At 40.6% G+C, this 21857-nt stretch overlaps 1 protein-coding gene across 1 annotated transcript in view; it reads left to right on the plus strand.

Annotated features, from left to right (window-relative positions):
• The first annotated feature begins 426 nt into the window (after nt 1–426).
• The window catches only part of LOC126190631 (transitional endoplasmic reticulum ATPase TER94), a 63482-nt gene continuing 42051 nt past the window's right edge, over nt 427–21857 (plus strand). The window contains exons 1-5 of the mRNA XM_049931049.1: nt 427–679; nt 19653–19758; nt 20764–21017; nt 21219–21411; nt 21523–21757. Of these exons, the coding sequence (XP_049787006.1) occupies nt 663–679; nt 19653–19758; nt 20764–21017; nt 21219–21411; nt 21523–21757 (805 nt within the window). The 5' untranslated portion in view covers nt 427–662. The remainder of the gene's footprint in view (nt 680–19652; nt 19759–20763; nt 21018–21218; nt 21412–21522; nt 21758–21857) is intronic.

The following is a 21857-nucleotide window of genomic DNA, read 5'->3' on the forward strand; positions in this document are numbered from 1 at the left end:
TCTGCTGTAAACCACAACATTCTTTGACAGTGACATCGCCTGCCGTTACATTCCGATATCTTGACGTCTAGTGTGAACTGACCTGACAGACGTAATAGTAATACGAAAGTACCCTGTGGTGTGCCGTCGTCAAGTTAATCCCAAATGGAAATTTTAAGATCAATACAAATGGAAGTCATATTTTTATGAAGCAGTATCGGCCAAATGATACAAATATTAAACCGGCGATAGATGTCTTTATTTTAATTGCCTGGGGAAAGCACAGAATGTACTAGCTGCATGTCAAATAAAAAGGGGAAGAACATCATTTTTTTTTTTTTACATTTCTTCGAGATTAGCCAAAGATATTGCTTCCGTTTTTGTTTGGTAAAAATAAATGTATGGCTCTCAGCTTCCAGTTGTGTACGGTGTCGAGTCTGATTACTGTAATCAGTGAACATATAAGTCATTTATAGTTACTGAAGTAATCAGAAGAACGAGCTTGGTGTTTTATGATACGTTGCGGTTATATAGAGTTATCTTTGTGTTCTTTACTTCGTTGTGGCAGCAATGCTCATGTAACTCAGTCATCTTTGATCCATTGTGTGGAAAGAGGGGATTGGTGATTGCGGGTGTACTGAAAGAAAAGGTTTCGTAAAGTCGTAACAGGAAACCGACACGAAATGGCTGACGGCAGAAAGTAAGATTGTTATATTTTGATTGTGGCAGCTATATTTGATTTACTTCTTAATTGTTTTTGTGATTGTTTCCTTTAGTTTGTCTGTTTGGAGGAAGTTTCACAGTCAAAACTACGTTGTCATCATGTCGTGAGTCATTTGTTTTCTAAACTTCGACAATATTTGTAGATTTACTTGATTTGTCTCGGCAGATTGTTTGAATACGGGCACTGATCAGTTTTGATAATCATCCAGTAGTAGAAATTGAATTCAGTACGTCAATATTCGGTATAATGGAATCTGTTGATGTAACGTCCACTTTAGCCATGAGAGTCACTTTTACTATTTTCGTTTATAATTGGGTCCGCTGCTGATGTAGTCTACTATCTGGTTTTTATAATTATTTTCGCCGGAGATTTTTCTTTCAAAGGCCAATAACAGTTAGTATTTGCATACGGAGAAGATTTCACAATGGGTATTGATTTGCTACATCATTCGGACGTCATGTTAGCACCAGTTTCGTGTGGATGAAGAATGCACTAAATTTTTACTTCCACAAATAGTACTGTTGTGACAATTGAACAAGATATGTTTTTTAAATTCTCTAGTAAAATCATGGGTGATGGAAAAAAAAACCCAGCATGAATCATGGTTGCTTCGAAGAAGACCTTTGATAATACTTTGATAATCAGTGTTATGTAGCCTTCTATTTATTACATATGTTATAAGTAAAGAACGAATTAGAGACTCGTGTAAATGTTTTTTACTGTTAGCAAAGGCTCCATTTTTCTCCTTAATCTTGTTCATTGAAAATTAAAATATAGGGATTGGTTTGTGTGTAATATGGCGAGAACATAGTTTTCGCTGAGACTCTGTACCCATTTTTTGGTTACCTTCATGTATTTTGGAGTTCTCACAGGGTTTGATAATGTTGTGATTCTAGTGGTGTCATGGGGAAGTATGTAGTCAGCATTAATCATGGTGTTAGCTCCAATGACCTGCTGCATTCAGCATAATTATACTTTGTGTTTTCTGGCAATTACTTATATTTATTAAGCTTTTTTAATGTTGGCTTTGCATAGTCTGGGAAGGGGTTTTTAGTTGAACAAATCACAGTAGGGTGCTAGTTTGTAAAATGGTTTCATTTGTGCAGACTGAGATGGTATACATTCTTGGGTTCTCCCCCCCCCCCCCGCCCCTCCCTGTCAACTGTCCACTGGAAAGTGATCAAGTGATCTACTCATATTAATGACGTTGACAGTGAAAAGGACATAGAGGACCTTAGCCATTAAACATTGTGTGACAAATTGTGAGATTTAAGGTTGTTTGCTGCTTTGGATAATTGACGTTATTTAATAATTATTTCAGTTATTTTCTGCATGTTTGGGTTTGGCAAATTTCAACTGTTAAGTCGCTGTGGAGAGCAGATATATACATATTCACAACATTAACAGAGTGTATGCTGCACTAACAGAAGAACCAAACATAACACTCCATTGGCAATTGAACATACTGTAAACCACACTAAATCATGCAGCAGCTATTAAGAGTAGGCATGTGTGCACTCACATTCATGGCATGGAGGTTTTGTGTTGGTTATGTTTGTAGAGGTGCGCATTGTTATATTTAAGGGTGCCCTCTGGTGGTGGATGTGACATGCTGAGTTTAACATGTGGTATTGGGTTCGTTTGAGTTTTGGTTGTAATCGTGCTAACATGATTTTGAGTTTAGGTAGTTGGTGTGGTAATGTGGCTTTTGGAAATATTTTCATGAGTTATTAACCTTTTTTGTGTGTTTGGTGTTTTTTAGGTAGGGTTAGTTTGGTGTTCACTGTTTGGAAATGTCTATTTTTTTATTGCTTTTTGTTAGGTATGGATGTGACAGTGAAGTTAAGTATATCATTACGTTCCAAGAAGGGTGATTATATGATGTCTGACATACAGTTTCTGCAGATGTTGTGTGTTATTGCTGAATGGTAGATGCATAGATGCAGTATTTGTGGCAACAACATGAGGTTGATGAGCGTTCTGGCAGCTCGGGCTGAGGACATGTATATGTGGCGTGTGTGCGTCTTGTTTGTGGAGAGGGGGGGGGAGGGGGTGGACAACCTAGGTGGGATTGTTGGAGGCATTTGTTGGTTAGTGGTTTTTGTTTTGGTTGTATTCTATAGTAATTGTGATACTTTGCTTGTTGTATTTTATGGTAGGTCTATTGTGCTTTAACTGATGTAGTGTATATGGGATATTTGCGTTTTTGTGTTGTCGAGGTTTTGGTTCCACTTTTTGGAGTTGTTGGTTCTGGTTTTGTGGTGTAGATAGTTTCAGTTGGGCTATAAAGGTCAAGAGAAATATCAAATTCCACTTTTCAGTTGTATAAGTTGGTTTTTTGGTATCAATATCTGCGGTGGTGATGGGTATAGCGGAATGTTGGGATTAATATTTTTATATTATTTGTTTTGCGATGGTGCGGTTTTTTTATTATTGTATATTTAGCTTGTCCCACCCTAAACCCGCCTATTTTCCACAGTTGCCCTGTTAGTTTCATTTTATTTTTGGAGCGAGACGTTATTGTCATTTTTATTTTTCTTCGCGTTTGTTGCCGTGTGTATGTTGTGACGACATAGTCGTTTTGTATACGCTGGAAATAGCCATTTCTGCCGTATTGATGACATCATGGGTCAAAGCAGACGGATGGAATTGGACTCTACTGTAATGCCACTTGGTGTGTTGCTTTAGATTTGTATGTGCAATAATTGACGGAAGGTCACATTTGATTTGAGTGCATATTTTGGTTTATTTCAGCTTGCCAGGAAGGAAGTCAGCCAGTGTGTCCAATCACAAAATAGTCAAATAGTTTAATTCTTACTTCTGGCTAGGTGAAACTGCCTCCTACACTATTTTGTCACTTAAGTGAATGCCATTCTTTGTGATCAACAGCAGCTTGTAATGACCCATGTTGTCTCACGAAATTTCAAAACTTCTGTGGATCTTTGGGCTTAAATTCCTTTAGTAGTAGGGAATATGTACCGCTGCCTTTGTCCCTTATTCCCACACAGGATTTGAACCCAACAACATCTGACATTTTGTCATCTTCATCGTGTCCTAATCCTAAGATTTACTGACACTGCCAGGGCAATAGCACCAATAACAACTGCATCCTCAATGTGCAAACGTCTGTATAAATCTTTAGATCAACAGCTTCTTTATCCACCATGTTTCATTATATAAAACAAAAGTTCAGTCCAAAATTCAGAACAGTAATAAGATAATTTTGTGGTAGTAGTATAAGAGAATATTAATTAATAAATAACAATAACAGAAATAAAAACAATTACTCCATAAATAGAAACCTTGAGATATCAGAAATTTTTAATTTGAATGAACAGCTTCACAAGAAATCAGTCCCATCAAGTTTCTTGCACCAGGACTACCACGTGTGCTTTATGTAATTGGGCAGTTCCTAACATGTACGCTTGGTGCACTGTTGCGTAGGTGTACACCTATTATGTTAACAGGGGGTTAGGGTACTCACTCACAATGTGGCTTATTGTATGAGTATCACAAGTCACAGGTACTGTCAGTTCAAGAGGACCCCTTCTGTAGTGCGGTATCTGTTGAGTTACACCCACAACTTCCTAAAATGATTCTAACATTTACTGGTGGGTTGTCAAAACTTTAAGGTTCCACGTGTTCCTAACTTGACTCATTTCCTGTAAGCATCTCAGTTGAACCCAGTGGAGAGCATTTTTACCCCGTTTGTATGGAGGTCTTCTGGTTTGTTGTTTTTTCCAGCTGGTAAGAGTAAATTATTGTGGAGAGTAATTGATTCATTTTTAGAAACTTGATGTATTGGTGGCCAATGTATCGTACATGTAGGTCTGACTGTGCCCGTAATTGCATTCAAATTTGTCAGCCCCCCCCTCCCCCTTCCTCAAAGAGTGCTGCAGCTCACACTCCTGGAGTATACCAACGAAAGCAATGCTCCACAGAGAACTGATTTATTTGTTCTCCATGTACTGCCTGCTAGCTTCTCTGCCAGGTTTAGTCGTGTTAGTCCATTCTTAGCTGTGGTGGAATGGGTTAGGGGAAGGTTACCACAGAATGAGTGGAACTCGTGTGTAGGAGGTGGTAAGTGACAAATTATGATCAATGACATGAGTTGAAAGAAGTATGCTCACAAAGTTAAGAACATTACACTATCCTTTTCCTCATATGTCTGCATTCTGTCTAATCACACCAGGGTATTGTGGTTCATTGACATGCTTGAATGTACCAAGAGGGCCAAAGTGTGGGCTGATCTTGGCTACTGAAGCTAAGCGATTAGAATGGTGGAATACACACACTTTTGTTTCAGAAGTATTAGGGATAAGTCATGTATTGAAAAATTAAGTGTTCAGTGAGCCTGTTTGTTAGGTGTTCTTCACATTCGGAGCAAGTGTCACTTTTAATGTTAAATTGCAATGTCATGGAACTATACAGGCCTGCTGCATAAAGACCTACTGAATTGGACCTTGCTTTATCTAGAAATTTACATTTGTTCAAATTTATTATATGCAACATACAACAGAGTGCAATTATGTATTTCAATAATATAAGTATTCTGCTTGAACAGAACTGCTGCTCATCAGAAAATGGTTTATAATGCACCATCACTTCTGTGTACTACTTTACACAGAACAACAAAAATTACATGCGGGTAGCTGAAGTGATTTTCTGAATTCTGTAAACTTGTTTATACCACTTAAGTCTTCGGCTGGCCGGGGTGGCCGAGCGGTTCTAGGCGCTACAATCTGGCATGGATGTGTGTGATGTCCTTAGGTTAGTTAGGTTTAAGTAGTTCTAAGTTCTAGGGGACTGATGACCACAGCTGTTAAGTCCCATAAAGCTCAAAGCCATTTGAACCATTTTGAACTTAAGTCTTCATGTCAATGAGACATTACTCTTTAATTTTGCTTTTGTTGTTTGAATGTTAATTAAATTATGTTCTCGCAGCAGTTTGTGTAAGAAGAGGTGGGGGTGATTTGGCAGCTGGATGTGGGAAGGGGGTGCTTGACAATAAACTTGATGGTCATGAAAGAAGGTTGAGGAGTACAAACTGCATGCAGTTAGCCTTAGAAAAATTCCATCCTTAGTCATAGATTTTGTAAGTTATACTGTTTGTCAAGATGGCCTGTGTATGCTGTGGAATTAAAATCATTTGCACTTCCACGCCAGTCTTTGTCATCAACACTAATCTTGTTGGTTTGTCTGCTCCTGTTTGCTACAGGGCAGTTATTCGTGACCTTCTTTCCGTCTGTTTCATTGCTTACTTTTCCCCATTCTTTGTCCTTCAGTTATCATGTACACTGGTTATATGTAGGCCTACTCCATAGTGTATTTCTCTCTTCCATTTTTTTTCCTCAGGATCATTGGCATAACAGGTGCATGATTTGTATTTTAACAAACAAATGACGGGCCTTTAAAAAGGGCAGAATTAACGGCCAGTACTTACATCAGGATGTGAAATCTTTAGTATTGCCATTAAGTACATTTGAAAGTCCTCACATTGACCTGGCATTTGGCACTATTGGTTTCTTCCTAGAGGAGGACAGAGGGATAGCAAGGAGAAGGTTACCACAGAATGAGAGGAACAAATCTGTAGGAGGTTTTAAATGACAAATTATCGTCAGTGACATGAGTTAAAGGAAGTGTGCTCGCCAGGTTAAGAAAGTGGGCACTATCCATTTCCTCATATGGTTGTGTGGTCAACCAGTATGTGAAGCTTGTCTAATGCACCTTTTAGTACTCTGGTACCCTGGTGTGTTAAGTTCGAAAACCCACCAGAATGCATGGACCTGGATGACAGCTGCTAGGTGGCACTCCTAATATTTGTGAGTGCTGCCTTTGTGCTAGGTGCAGGTCAAACTCCACATGTCAACCTATAGGTTTTCTGGACTTGTCAGTTGGCCATTATATCTCCGTTGTCCATCCATTGCTGTATTCTTTCTGTGTTTAGCAGTGACACACTGTTGATGTCCTTGGCTGGTCGGCCAGTGCCTTCTGGCTGTATCTGATTCTGGTTACTATAATTGGCGATTAGGAAAAATGTGAACAGTATCTTATGAATGTGAAACTTGTGCGACAGCAACAGCTGTTCCTGCAGCAGCGGTTGCAACAACAGTTCCAACAGCAGTTGCATGAGCAAACTGACTTGTTTTGTCAGGAAATTCAGTTTTTTTCTGAATGCTTGCAGGTTCAGTTTCATAATTTCTGGGTGTGTCAGTGGCCTCTAAGCCTGTCGCAGTGCGCCATCGTTAGCAGCATGTACCCCCATCTTGTCCTGACTACTTCACGATGTACCAACATGAAGACTGTCCAGATCACTGGGCACATTGCATCTGTTGTGGAAAGGGTGGGCCTCTCCAAACTGCTCGCCTTCAAGCATTGGGACAGTCAAAACCAATTCCACTCTTGTGTCAAGGGACAGTGCATGAACTCAAGGCCATTGTCCCCCCCAGGGCAATCTCCTGCCACACTGTTCTTTATTGATCTCATGATTATGCAACAGGATGTTCATTTCCCAGTAGACATTGGAGTGATCGTTTCTATGGTGAACCATCCTACATATGCATGTCTGGGTTACTCAACATTGGCCCCCACCTTCCTGCAATTTGGTTGCATATGGTGACAGCACAATTCCAGCAGGAGATTAATTCACACAACAGCATAAGAAGATTGCATAGCCAATAATGCTGTTCGTCAATAGTCACTTGGTTGGCAACATTTTTGCCTGGATGCATTCTGATGACTTTTGCGCCTCTTTTGCTTCTCTATTTGAACCTGGCCTGGGGTGCGCCATCAGTTTTGAGACCGTATATCTCTGTACAGAAGCAGTAACTTGTTTCTTGGACACATCTGCTTTCTGTCTCCTTTCGGATGGTGGTTAAACTCAAACTTGATTGCTTTAACAACACAGGAATAATTGAATGTTTCAAAGTAGTGCATGTGTCAAACCCCTGGTAGGGTTAGGAAACCAAATGCCTCCCTCCGGGTCCTTGGAGGTTTTGGGTCAACAGTCAGTGCCCAGGCACAAGTGAAAATCTGCCCCATACCACGACTAGAGGACCTTCTCGAAAAGCATGTTGACAGGAAATATTTTTTTAAGACACATTGCAGACGCTCATTTGCAGATACCACTGGGTAAGGAACCACAACATATTAAAGCCATAAATACACCATTTGGCATATACAATTACAAACTTGTGCCATTTGGGATCACTTCTGCTCCAGGAATCGTCCAGACACACGTAGATGATGTGATAGTTATGTGTGCTACATGTTGAGACTGCCTGTGCAACCTCTGCAGCCTCTTTACTATGTTGCTTGATGCAGGGCTCAAGTGCCGCCTACAGAAATGCCGGTATTTTAGGAGCAAGTGGGATACCTTGCACACACTCCCAACAAAGATGGGATTCATACTACTAACCGCAGCGCTGCACCTGTTGACTCTCCCCCATGTCCCCAAAACCTTCACGAGCTGCAGGCCTTTTTGGGGTAAAGTGAATTATTAAGTTCTTCCCACAAGCAGCACACATTATGCACCCACTCACAGTTTGCAGAAGAAGAGCATCCAGTTATGGTGGTTGGCTGTCTGAGAGATTGCTTTCACCCAACTGAAGCACATGTTATGCTCGGCACCCTGCCTTACACCCTTTTCTCCATTGTGTCCACTTGTTTTAGCTGCTGAAACTTCCTCCTACATCATTGGTGAAGTGCTGGCACACCGTAACAATGATGGTACTGAGGAACCATCACCTATGCATCAAAGACCCACACCTGTTGTGAAAAGCTTGTCACAAATCGAGAAAGAGGCTTTGGCGATCATTTTTGCCATTAAGAAATACCATGTGTATCTCAGTGGGACTAGATTCATTACTGACCATAATCAGTTTGTAGCACCCTTTTGGGCCACACTCTTGGATTCCAAAGTGGATAGCTCAAAGATTCCAGCATTTCAATCTTTTCCTTAATTCTTACAATAACGGCATTAAGTAAAAGCCCACTGAACAACATGCAAATGTGGATGTGCTCTCTCATCTGTCCTCAGGACCAGACTCACCATTTGACAAACAGGAGATATCCTGGTTCCATGTTGACACAGAATGAAATCATATCTTGGATGAGTTTCCCATTACTAGTACTCACATTATTACAGACGCGCACTGTGCCCTTGTCTTACAGCACATCACACAGTATATGCTGCATGGCCAACTTACTTTTCAAAATCTGCTGATCCAGAACTCAGGGTCGTGCTCATCTTGCTCACTGTTTCTCACGTCTATGGTGTTCTGCTGCTGGATGCCGAGGTGGATGTCATTCCGAATACCTTATGCCCTCATGTCTTGGAATTTCTCCATTGTGGACATTGCGGTATGTCACGGATGAAAGCCCATGCTTGGTGCCATGTCTCCTGGCCAGGACTGAGCAAATACGTGGAGACCATGGTGTGCAGGTTTCTCCTTATCCCACACCTTTTCACAGTAGAACGGGGTGCCTCAGGGCTCTGTACTGAGTGTCATCCTCTTCGCCATGGCCATCAACCCAATTATGGACTGCCTTCCACCTGGCATTTCCGGCTCTTTTCGTTGACGACTTTGCTATTTATTGCAGCTCCCAGCGGACGTATCTCCTGCAATGCTGTCTTCAGCATTGTCTGGACTGTCTCTATTTGTTGAGCGTCACAAATGGTTTCCTCTTTTCTGCTACCAAATCAGTTTGCGTCAACTTCTGGCAGTACAAGGCATTTCTTCCACCGTCTTTATAACTGGGCCAAAATGCTCTCCTGTTCGTGGATGCAACGAAGTTCTTAGAGCGTACGCTCGATAGGAAACTCAATTTGTCTCCCCACGTGTCCTACCTGGCTGCGTGGTGCACCCATTCCCTCAATGTCCTTTGTGTATTGAGTTGTACCTCTTGGGAAGCAGACCAGTCTGTCCCCCTCTGCCTCTATCGATCTCTTGTCCACTCATAGTTTGATTATGGATGCATTGTCTACTCCTCTTCACGGCCATCTATCTTACGCCATCTAAATACAGGCCACCATTTGGGGGATCTGTCTCGCCACTGGTGCCTTCCGTACTAGCCCAGTTGAGAGTCTATACACAGAAGCTGGTGAACTACCACTGTCATAGCGGCGTTACATCCCACTCAGTAGGTATGCATGTCGGCTTTCTTCCATGCCAGGTCACCCAACCTTTGACCCTTTTTTTGATGACATTCTTGACTGTCAATACGAGATGTACGTTTCTTCTGTGGCCTCCCGCATTTGATATTGTCACCTGCTTCAGCAGCTGCAGTTCACACTTCCTGCCACCTTCACCACCTTGGCTTCAGGCACAGGTTTGTGTTGATTTTGACCTCAGCTTGTTAGCGAAGGATTCAACTCTCGAGCTGACCTATCGCTGCAAATTTCTCGAATTTCGCTCACAACTTGTTGATAGCATATTTTTGTACACCGATGGTTCCAAGTTCGCCCACGGTGTTGGCTGTGCTTTTGACGTCGGGGAAGATAAATTTCAATACCGGCTTCTCGACCAGTACAGTTTCTACCACACAGATGTTTGCCTTCTATCGGGCTGTTAACTGTGTTCGGAGGCACCAGCTCACTCGCTGTGTGATCTGCTCCCACTCCCTCATTGCCCTTCAGAGTCTGGATGATCCAGATCCAGTCCATCCCATTGTTCGACGGGTCCAGGACTGCCTCCCTTTGTTTCTGGATAGAGGAGCCCAAGTGATGTTCATGTGGGTTCCTGGCCATGTTGGTGTGTCTGGGAATGAATGCTGCTGATGCTGCAGCCAAGGCCGCAGTCCATCTCAGTCGGCGGGCGGCCCGCCTCTTACTCCGTTCTTAATTTTCTCTATCGGCATATTATGTCTCTTTGGCATGACCATTGGTGCTCTCATCATGGGAACAAACTCAGAGAAGTCGAACCTCTCCCAACAGCCTGGTCAACTTCCTCCTGACCATCTCGCCGTGAGGAAGTAATGTTGGCTCAGTTGCGAGTAGAGCACTGCCGCTTATTCATTGCTACTTGCTGAGTGGTGACCCTGCACCCAGCTGTCCCTTCCGTAGCCATCCATTAACAGTCAGGCATTTCCTGATCATCTGCCCCTATTTTAACCACAGGTCTCAAGAGTCGGGATGCCGCCTGCCTTACCGGACATTTTAGCGGATGACAAGCGAGCTATGGCTCGCGTTTTAAGCTTTTTAAAAAGCAGTAATATGACGAGAGATATGATTTTTACCTGGTGACTCCGGTGTCTTGTCATCGTCTTTTAGATACTCTTCCGTAACGTCTTGACGTTTTAGATTTGTTTTTTCTTCCTTTCTGTATTGGACCTCGAAATGGTTTTTTACCCTCACGGTCCCAGCATTCTACGGTCCCATACTGGGCGCTTATGACCCTGATGTTTTGTGCCCTAAACACCCTCCCCCTCCCCCTCCCCCCCCCCCCCAAAAAAAAAAAAAAAAAAAATAAAATAAAATACATATGTGGCTCCCAAGATGTCCACCACTCCAGCCACCACGCTGAATTTATTCATCCAGATTCTCACCATGAAGCGTTTCCCTGCATTCTTGTTAGTCAGTGGGTCCCAGTTCACTGTGGCGGCCTTCTGAACAGTTCTGCAATGCCAATGACATCAAATATTTGTCTAGCCCACCTTTTCACCCATCCACCTTCCAATGCCGAAGTGAAATGGATTGTGTGAACATTTACACTACAAGTATTGAGAACAGCGAGCTCATCCACCACCACAGTGGCACTCAGTGTTCCTGAGCAGTTACAGAACCACCTCTGTCCATGACTGTAGCACAGCGGAGCTCTTCTGTGGGCAGCAGCCACATACTCTCCTCCATCTTCTCAAACCACAGCCCTTAGAACACCAAATTTGAAACACTGGACGATACCCCTGCGCCAGGTTCAGTGGTATGGGCCTACTCATATTGAGCAAAAGCTTTGTGGATAACAGTTACAGATGAGCAGTGCATTATGACGGTTGATACTCTATGGTGTTTGGAATGTTGACACACCATCCAGTACCATCTGTGTATCACTTGGAGTTGGGGAACCCACCCTTGCCAAACCCTCAACCACACAGGTAGAATTTGCGCCCCGGGGTACCATCAGTGGTTCCCTTGGATGCAGGTTTGTAGGTTGAGACCTCACTGCAGCATCCCTCCCCCCAACAGTTGTATCCCACACCTCTGTTCTCTGATACATCGCTAGATGCCCCACGTTCCTTTTCCCAGCTGGTGGGCTCCTCCACCAGGATACCAACTATGCCATTGGTTCATCTTCTGAAACATCATCCAGGGTGTTCCAGGCCCTACAAGCCTTGTCCACCATCCCCACTGACAATGGCAACAGTGTAACACATTATAAAATCTTGTAAATGTGGGGTCTTATACCTGCAGCTTTGGGGAAGAAGTGTCAGTAAGTTCTGAGCGGATGGTTGGGCCCCTATTGTTTTATTGAGCTGACAGCTATACACAAATGACAGGCAGTCTTTGCCGGACAAACCACATATTTGAGTTGGCATAGCTCAGTGCTTATCTGTGTTAACTGGGGTGTCATTGCTTTTGAGAATGTAAAGCATTCAAACGTAGAGATGTATATTTTGAGATCCTGTAAGGCAGTGTCAGTGACCATAATGGAGAATGCCCTAAATCCGACAGCTACAACATCATAATCACAGTCATCAAGTATGGACACATACAGGATTTTAACAGTAAACCACACCATCATGAACAATACTACTTTTGCAGCATCTACCACTAGAGTTGGATGCACATCTGTGATGATGCTTCCATGCTTAGTTAAATGAATCTGTGACAAAATGTGTTGTTCTTCTTAGGACTGTTTCTTTTTCTGTTTTGAGCCTATTTGCTACAAGTCCCCGACTGGCCAGCAAGGTGAAAAGTACCATGTGTTTACATGTTGAACAATACTACATCTACACTGTGCAAACCACTGAGAGGTGCAGTACAGAGGGTACGTCCCATTGTACCAAATATTGGTGTTTCTTCTTAGTCCATTCATGCATTGGGCGGGAAGAATGATTGATTGATTGATTGCTTATGTGTGTGTGCAGTAACTATTCTAATCCTATCCTTAAAATCCCTTTGTGAGCAATATGTAAGAGATTGTAGTATATTCCTAGAATTATCAATTATAGCTGGTTCTTGAAGCTATGTTAATAGGCTTTCTAAGCATGGTTTACATCTACCTGCAAGAGTCTTCCAGATGCATGGAGTGCGGGAAGAATGATTGATTGATTGCTTATGTGTGTGCAGTAACTATTCTAATCCTATCCTTAAAATCCCTTTGTGAGCAATATGTAGGAGATTGTAGTATATTCCTAGAATCATCATTTATAGCTGGTTCTGGAAGCTATGTTAATAGGCTTTCTAAGCATGGTTTACATCTATCTGCAAGAGTCTTCCAGTTCAGTTCCTTCAGTATCTCTGTGACACTCTCCTGTGGATTAAACAAACCTGTGACCATTGATGCTGCCCTTCTCTGTTTACATTTAATATCCCCTGCTAGTCCTATTTGTCATGGGTCCCACACACTTAAGCAATATTCTAACAGCAGTCACATGAGTGATTGCACATCCCCAGTATTCTCCCAATAAACTGAAGTCTACTATCTGCTTTACTCACGACTAAACCTAAGTTATCATTCCGTTTCATGTCCCTACAAAGTGTTACCCCCTAGGTTTTTTAACGAGGTGGTAGATTCCAACAGTGACCCCATTGATATTATAGTCTTAGGGTACATTTTTTTCATTTTGGGAAGTGCACAATTTTACATTTATGAAAATTTAAAGCAAGTTGCCAATCTTTGCACCACTTTGAAATCGTGTCAAGATCTGACTGAATATTTATGCAGCTTCTTTTAGACAGTACTTCATTATAGATGACTGCATCATCTACAAAAGGCCTGATGTTACTGCAAGGTCATTAGTACACAACCTGAACAGCAAGGGTCTGAACACTCTTCCCTGGGGCACATCTGACATTATTTCATCTGATGACAACTCTCCATCCGAGATAACATGCTGTATGCTCCTTACCAAATAGTCCTCAATCCAGTCGCAAATTTTACTTGATGCCCCATATGATCATACTTTTGAAAATGAGCAATGGTGCGGTGCTGACTCAAATGCTTTTTGTAAATCAAGAAATACTACTTCTACCTGATCGCCTTCATCCAAAGATTTCAGTATGTCGTGTGAGGAAAGTGAGTGTTGAGTTTCACGTGATCGAAGTTTTCAGAATCCATGCTGGGTGGCGTTGAGGAGTTCGTTCTGTTAGATACCTTATTATGTTTGAGCTCAGAATATGTTATAAGATTCTACAACAAATTGATGTCAAGGAAGTTGGATGGTAGTTTTGTGGATCACTTCTACTACCCTTCTTGTAGATCGTTGTGACCTGTGCCTTTTTTCAAGAACTGGGCTTGGTTTTTTGTTAGAGGGATCTATGATAGATTATAGTTAGGGGCTAGTGTTGATTTGGGCGGTTGAGCTCGTATTGTCAGCAATGTTAATTGTCTGAGTTCTTAAGTGCTCAGTAATAATGTCCAGAAGTGAAACATAACCCACATTTTCCATTTGCTGTGGGGAGAAAGGTTGCTGTGTAGTGTAAAACACAGTGCTTCCATCTCCACAATAGTATTTTTTTCTGTGTCTGTGCAAAATATCTTGCACATACATTTTATCTTGCAAACCACTCCTCTTATCTGTTGTTTGGTGCTTACAAGAAGGCATTTCAGGCCTACATTGACCTCAGGAGCTAAAAGTTTTTTCTGCTACATGTGCACATATAACCCTGACATATCAAGATGAAATATTGGAAGAGTTAGACTTTCATTTCCAGTGTGTCATATAAAGAAATGAATGGGTTATGTTCCAAATTGTTCTCGTAAAGGGTCATTCCATCCAAGAGGTCTGGAGGTTACTGCATGACCACATTGGATTTTGATAAAACTTTATTTGGGTGTTCGCACATGTTCCCAGTAAATTGGTAAAGTAATGCAATTGCCTAGTCAATACTTCCAAAGATGTAGTCATTGGTTTGACTCCACAGCACAGCTTTCAACAGTGCACCCATGAGTGTTCAACAACTTTGAGGCATAATTTTGCCAACAATATTATCTTGAAAGAAACAAAACTAGGCAGTTGTGAATAAAAATTGAAGCAAAGTTGGCTGAAAAAATACACTTGAAAAAAAATGTTAAGTTCAGCTTTTTATATTGCTGGAAGTAATTGCGGGATAAACCTGAAACTTTGAAACTTTGCCTGGAATAACCTGCCAACACAAGCTATTAGAATATAAAATTTTGTTCTGCTAGTGCTTTCCAGTTGTTTACAAATTGAGGGAAAAGTTGACAATTTTTATAAAAATGACAGTAAATGGGATTTTTATCCAACTTTTATGAAATTCTTCTACATAGTCTTAAACAGTTTTCGTGAGAAAGACCAAATTCTAAGCCACCTAAAAAACTTTAAGTTTTGCAGTGTGAGAACATATTCCACTGGTATTTAAATGTGACATCTTACTGTGTTCTACAGTTGTTTAGAACTCTCCAGAGAAGGTAATATCAGAAGTCATGACAACTAGCAAATGAGATTGAATCAGAACTAAAAAAAATTCGGGAAAGGGGGTGTCATTTGTCATGACTTCTCAAGGTGTTTCAGCCTGGTTTTCTGCTATAACTACTACAGAATCAATCGGTTTACAATCTTCGAATTTCACTGGACATTGAGGTAGTAAAATTGTTGCATACAGTTGCACATTGAATAAATTGCCTTAAGTTTTACACCATTGCCACGTTGTATAAATTTTGGTGAAGTTCATAGCAGCCTGCCCTAGTATTTTGTTTTAGAAAGGATTTGTTGAAGAGAATTTTAATATGCCCTTTCATTGTACAATACAATTGACAAGCTAATTTAATTCTGGTTTAAAGTGTAACATATATTGTTTTTCGAATAATGAATGCTAGACTGTGTTCCACCAGAAAGGAGGTCAAAGAGCTAGATGGATGGACAATATTCTAGCTGACCTTGCCAAGAGAGGATCCGTGGATAGAAGAAAAAAGTGGAGAACAGAGAGAGATGGAGAAAGATTTAGGAGGCAAAGGCCCACCAATGGCTGTAGTGCTGAAGAAGATATTTGGTTTGCCTAGTTTGCAGTTAATGTGGACCATAGTGTACTGATGAAAAATTCTGTAAATTTGTTGATATGGTCCATGCTGACTTGACCACATCTGGTTTCTTTTCAAGTAAGAAATCACCAGAGTACCCATGCCCAATAGCCATGCAGTAACATCCTCCAGTGGGTTTCTTTACATAAGATCCCAGACATGATGATACACTTCTTTGTCAGAGGCCAAAGCTAGAAGTTCTCTTAGGATCCTAACCTTATGTTTACTTGAAACTACTTTTTTGCAGCTTTCATTAATATTTTGTAGACTGCCATGAGGAAAACTATATTGGGTGGCCAGTGTCACTGTTGGTGCTGGAATAAAGAAAACTTGTTTTTGATTGGCAAAGAATACCCATTTTTTTGGCATTTTTACAGAAATTGTCAACTTTGCACTCAGTTTGTAAACTGTTGAAAAGCAGTAAAAGTATGAAATTTTATATTCTTAGAACTTGTATTGGTAAGTTATGTGGAACATTTCTGGTTTATGCTGCAGTTACTTTGGGACATATAAAAAGCTAAACCTCAGTTTTTCTCAGTCATCTGTTTTCATCCAATTTTGCTTCCAGTTATCAACATGAAAATTACTGAAGGAATCTCTTTAATTATTTTGCTTAAGAGAACACAAAAAATTGTAAAAGTTCTAGTTTTGTTTTTATTTGTGTATTTATTTTTCAAGAAAATGGGTGCACTGTTGATGCTGTGCATTGGGGTCAAACAAATGACTGTGTATCTGCAAGTATTATATTGACGAAACTACAATCTTATCTGTGCTCACTGGGAACATGTGTGAATGTACATACATAATTTCAAAGAAATCTGTGTTCAGCTGAGATTAGACCACTTGTAAAGCAATGGTGCTAAGCTATGTCTGTAAAAGCTGGGTGTCTGGGTTAAACATATAGTCATATTAAAGGTAATAACTTGATTAATTGAGATATTGATGGTATGTGTCCACAATAGTAACTAAATGATATGAATATAATAGAGGGAAACATTCCACGTGGGAAAAATATATTTAAAAAGAAAGATGATGAGACTTACCCAACAAAAGCGCTGGCAGGTCGATAGACACACAAATAAACACAAACATACACACAAAACTCTAGCTTTCGCAACCAACGGTTGCCTCGTCAGGAAAGAGGGAAGGAGAAGGAAAGACAAAAGGATTGGGTTTTAAGGGAGAGGGTAAGGAGTCATTCCAATCCCGGGAGCGGAAAGACTTACCTTAGGGGGAAAAAAGGACAGGTTTACACTCGCACACACACACATATCCATCCACACATACACAGACACAAGCAGACATTTGTAAAGGCAAAGAGTTTGGGCAGAGATGTCAGTCGGGACGGAAATACAGAGGCAAAGATGATGTTGAAAGACAGGTGAGGTATGAGCGGCGGCAGATTGAAATTAGCGGAGATTGAGGCCTGGCGGATAGCGAGAAGAGAGGATATGCTGAAGGGCAAGTTCCCATCTCCGGAGTTCTGACAGGTTGGTGTTAGTGGGAAGTATCCAGATAACCCGGACGGTGTAACACTGTGCCAAGATGTGCTGGCCGTGCACCAAGGCATGTTTAGCCACAGGGTGATCCTCATTACCAACAAACACTGTCTGCCTGTGTCCATTCATGGACACAGGCAGACAGTGTTTGTTGGTAATGAGGATCACCCTGTGGCTAAACATGCCTTGGTGCACGGCCAGCACATCTTGGCACAGTGTTACACCGTCCGGGTTATCTGGATACTTCCCACTAACACCAACCTGTCAGAACTCCGGAGATGGGAACTTGCCCTTCAGCATATCCTCTCTTCTCGCTATCCGCCAGGCCTCAATCTCCGCTAATTTCAATCTGCCGCCGCTCATACCTCACCTGTCTTTCAACATCATCTTTGCCTCTGTATTTCCGTCCCGACTGACATCTCTGCCCAAACTCTTTGCCTTTACAAATGTCTGCTTGTGTCTGTGTATGTGTGGATGGATATGTGTGTGTGTGCGAGTGTAAACCTGTCCTTTTTTCCCCCTAAGGTAAGTCTTTCCGCTCCCGGGATTGGAATGACTCCTTACCCTCTCCCTTAAAACCCAATCCTTTTGTCTTTCCTTCTCCTTCCCTCTTTCCTGACGAGGCAACCGTTGGTTGCGAAAGCTAGAGTTTTGTGTGTATGTTTGTGTTTATTTGTGTGTCTATCGACCTGCCAGCGCTTTTGTTGGGTAAGTCTCATCATCTTTCTTTTTAAATATAGTAACTAAATGTTTTTATACACACCTAACATTGATTTGCAGACAACTAATCTGTATTTCACTTCTCTCGAAGTGTTTCGCAGGCGTAATAATACGCTATTGTGCGAATGCGGTGGCTTGGATCTGGTAGATCGTACTGTGTGTGCCAAAAACAATGTTCTACCAGTGTAACAGACTTTATCTCTGTGAGAAAAAACACAACAGAACACCTGCTGCAGAGTCCCTATGGCTATGTGACATTCATTTACATGAATAAAGCAGTTCAATACATGAGGTATTAACTGCTGCAAGCAAGCACTGAAAACATTTTGAGTTACTGTACTTATGGAAGCAAACTACCAATAAATATCTCAATTACATCCTGAGTTATAAAATTTAATAGTATTTCATATTTAACCTAGGGATCCTTTGTAGAGGACATTGGAATATTTAATGATAACCATTGATAACTACTTACTTGTGTTATTGCTATTTTGTGTTTTAGTATGTTTGTGAGTGAAAACAATGATCTTACAGTGCATAAAAATTGTATTCTCAAGAGGTTCTCTTTTCATCCTTGTCTTGTCTGTAAACCATGGAAGAAATACGGTTAACAGAAAATGTATCAGTGGGACAATGACCCATTTGTATTCCATACCTTCTCAATAGTGATGGGCACCTGTTGATGAAGCTTTTACTTGCAGACGCATATGCGTTTAAGAGATTACTGGTTTGTTTGTGACTTGCCCAGCATCACAGCTAATAGAGCACAGATATTGACCTTTAGCAATTGTGCATTTGGAGTCAGTCTTCTATGTAGATAGGCCTAATTCCCTTTATAAACATTGATTCTCAATATATGCACACACTTGAAGGGGGGGGGGAGATATGTATGTTACGACAGGTTTTTTTGCTTGGGGGGGAGGGGAGAGGTTTGACATCTCACATGGAAGATAAAACTGTGTGTGGGGGAGGCATAATAGTTGGTTTACTAGCATTATTGTGCTGTGCACAGTCAGTTCAGTTTTATTTATTAATCACAATTATAATTTTGAAGCCAATTCTTGTACTTGATGAGCCGCACGTGTGTTTGAGATATATATTTTTACATGTTGTATAAAAAAGGAAACAAAATTGTAATTGAGGAATATGATGTGTCATAAATATGTATGAAGCCATTTGTATATGTTCTTTATTTATTAAATCCCATCTCTTAATAGGCATGCAGTGAAGTATTGATATGCAAAATTACTCTTGTAGTTGTGTGTCATTGAACTATGCTAAATTAAGTAATATGGCTATGGGAGAAAACTGAATAGGGATTCATTTTCTGGTGTCAGCATTAATCCTCATGTGAGTGCCATTCATTGTTCAAAATAAAATGTTTAGAAATATATTTTTGTCTGATGTGAAAGAATTAGGGTGATTTAATGTGTTTCTTCTTTGTCACATGTAAATCACATGGAAAATGCTCCGTAAGTGATAATTACAGTTTTATTGTTTCAAAACCCAATAAAAGTATTTTGTTTGCAGTCCTGATGACTTGGCCACTGCAATTCTTCGCAAAAAGGATCGTCCAAATAGGCTAATTGTTGAAGAAGCTGTGAGTGATGACAACTCTGTTGTTGCATTGTCACAGGTTAGTACATGTGTGCCTTGAAGGCATAATCTGAAACAATTTAGGCTATATAAAATTTCAGTATTGCATATTTACCACTTTATCTAGTTTGGGAACATTGTTTCTGTGTCTTGCATCCAAGTGTGTATGAATTTGTTGTTGTTGAGTGTGCCAGATTAGAGTAGAAGAAAGCTTTCGTGTGTGTGTGTGTGTGTGTGTGTGTGTGTGGTGTGTGTGTGTGTGTGTGTGTGTGTGTGTGTGTGTGTGTGTGTGTTTTCATTTGTGCGGTATGTCAGAAGATTAATATATGCATTGAAAAAGCATCACCATCACTTAAACTGAATGCCTTGATCAGGATAGCTAATGCATACACTGCTTTGTATCACAGTGGGGAAGATATTCCATGATCAAGATGTGACTGGCAAGGGGGAAAAGGTAGTGGCCTAAATTTTCTGTTCACCATTCCTTGTACTAATGTTCTGTAGTAAATTTGAAACCAGTACCTTGGAGTAAGAGTATGTGATATTGTTACTGGGTGATCTGTTTGTCAGGTGGGGATGTGAAGTATGTTATTAAAAAGTATTAAGTTACATTCCAGCACTGGATTTTATCCTCTTTCATAAATGACAGCTTAAAACAATATAAGCCTTTCACACTACTCAACCACTTGTATGAAACTTGTGCCATATTGTCAGCCACTCGAGTGAATAAAACCTGTGTGTGAGTGAACTTGTGTATGCTAAAGACAGAGTGGAAAAATTTTGCCATTTCCATGTATCATACATTATTAAGTGATGCTATAGCCTGTACATCCATGGCTAAAGCTAGAGTCATAGATTGTACACACGTGAGCCATGTCCATTATCAACATACTTTGCTTGGTCAACCTGAAAATGTTATTACTGGATGATGTCCTCTATTGGAGTTCTGGCAATTGTTTTAAGATATGTAATAATTCAGATATTATATGGAGAAGATATATTGTAAATTGACAGATAATGTTTATGGTGTGCTTTGTTCTTTCAGGCCAAAATGGATGAACTGCAACTGTTCAGGGGAGACTCTGTTCTTCTGAAAGGAAAACGGCGAAAAGAAACTGTATGCATTGTTCTGTCGGATGACAGCTGCCCAGATGAAAAAATACGGATGAACCGTGTTGTTAGGAATAATTTGAGAGTCCGATTATCAGATATTGTCTCAGTCCAGTCATGTCCTGATGTTAAATATGGCAAAAGGATACATGTTCTCCCAATTGATGACACAGTTGAAGGCTTAACTGGGTAAGAAAATGACAATTCAAGATTTTCATGTTTAATGGCATTGTATCTTCTAAATTTTGTCAGCTTCTGAAGAAATATACACAGAAATCTGATTTGGTTCATAATGTTTTTGCTTTCAGGGGTCTATTTTTTTGTGTATACTATTGCATGAACTTTGTGCCTTTCAAATACAGTAATTTAGTTTTTCATATGTATTTTTAGGAATTTGTTTGAGGTATATCTCAAACCATATTTCCTTGAAGCATACCGACCCATACACAAGGATGATACTTTCATTGTACGAGGCGGCATGAGGGCTGTGGAATTCAAAGTAGTTGAAACTGATCCTTCGCCATATTGCATTGTTGCTCCAGACACAGTCATTCATTGTGAGGGAGATCCTATAAAACGTGAGGTATCAAATTTGTACTATTGTTTAATTTCACCTAATAAGCAATACTTTTCTTTGCATATTTATACATCCAAACAATTGCAGATGTTTATAAAAGAATTTTTGTGTGCTTAGGAAGAAGAGGAGGCATTGAATGCTGTCGGCTATGATGATATAGGTGGTTGCAGGAAACAGCTTGCACAGATAAAAGAGATGGTTGAATTGCCATTACGTCACCCGAGTCTCTTCAAAGCCATAGGTGTCAAACCACCTCGAGGCATACTGCTTTATGGGCCTCCTGGTACAGGAAAGACACTAATTGCTCGTGCAGTAGCCAATGAAACAGGGGCATTTTTCTTTCTCATAAATGGTTGGTGACATCTTTTGAGCTTATTGCATTAATAAAAATTGCTATATAAATTTTACACTTATTTCTGTTTTGCGGATATCAACTGTAAAGTTTTTCTGGT

This window comes from Schistocerca cancellata, chromosome 6 (genome assembly GCF_023864275.1).
Source record: "Schistocerca cancellata isolate TAMUIC-IGC-003103 chromosome 6, iqSchCanc2.1, whole genome shotgun sequence".
Taxonomy (NCBI): Eukaryota; Metazoa; Arthropoda; class Insecta; order Orthoptera; family Acrididae; genus Schistocerca; species Schistocerca cancellata.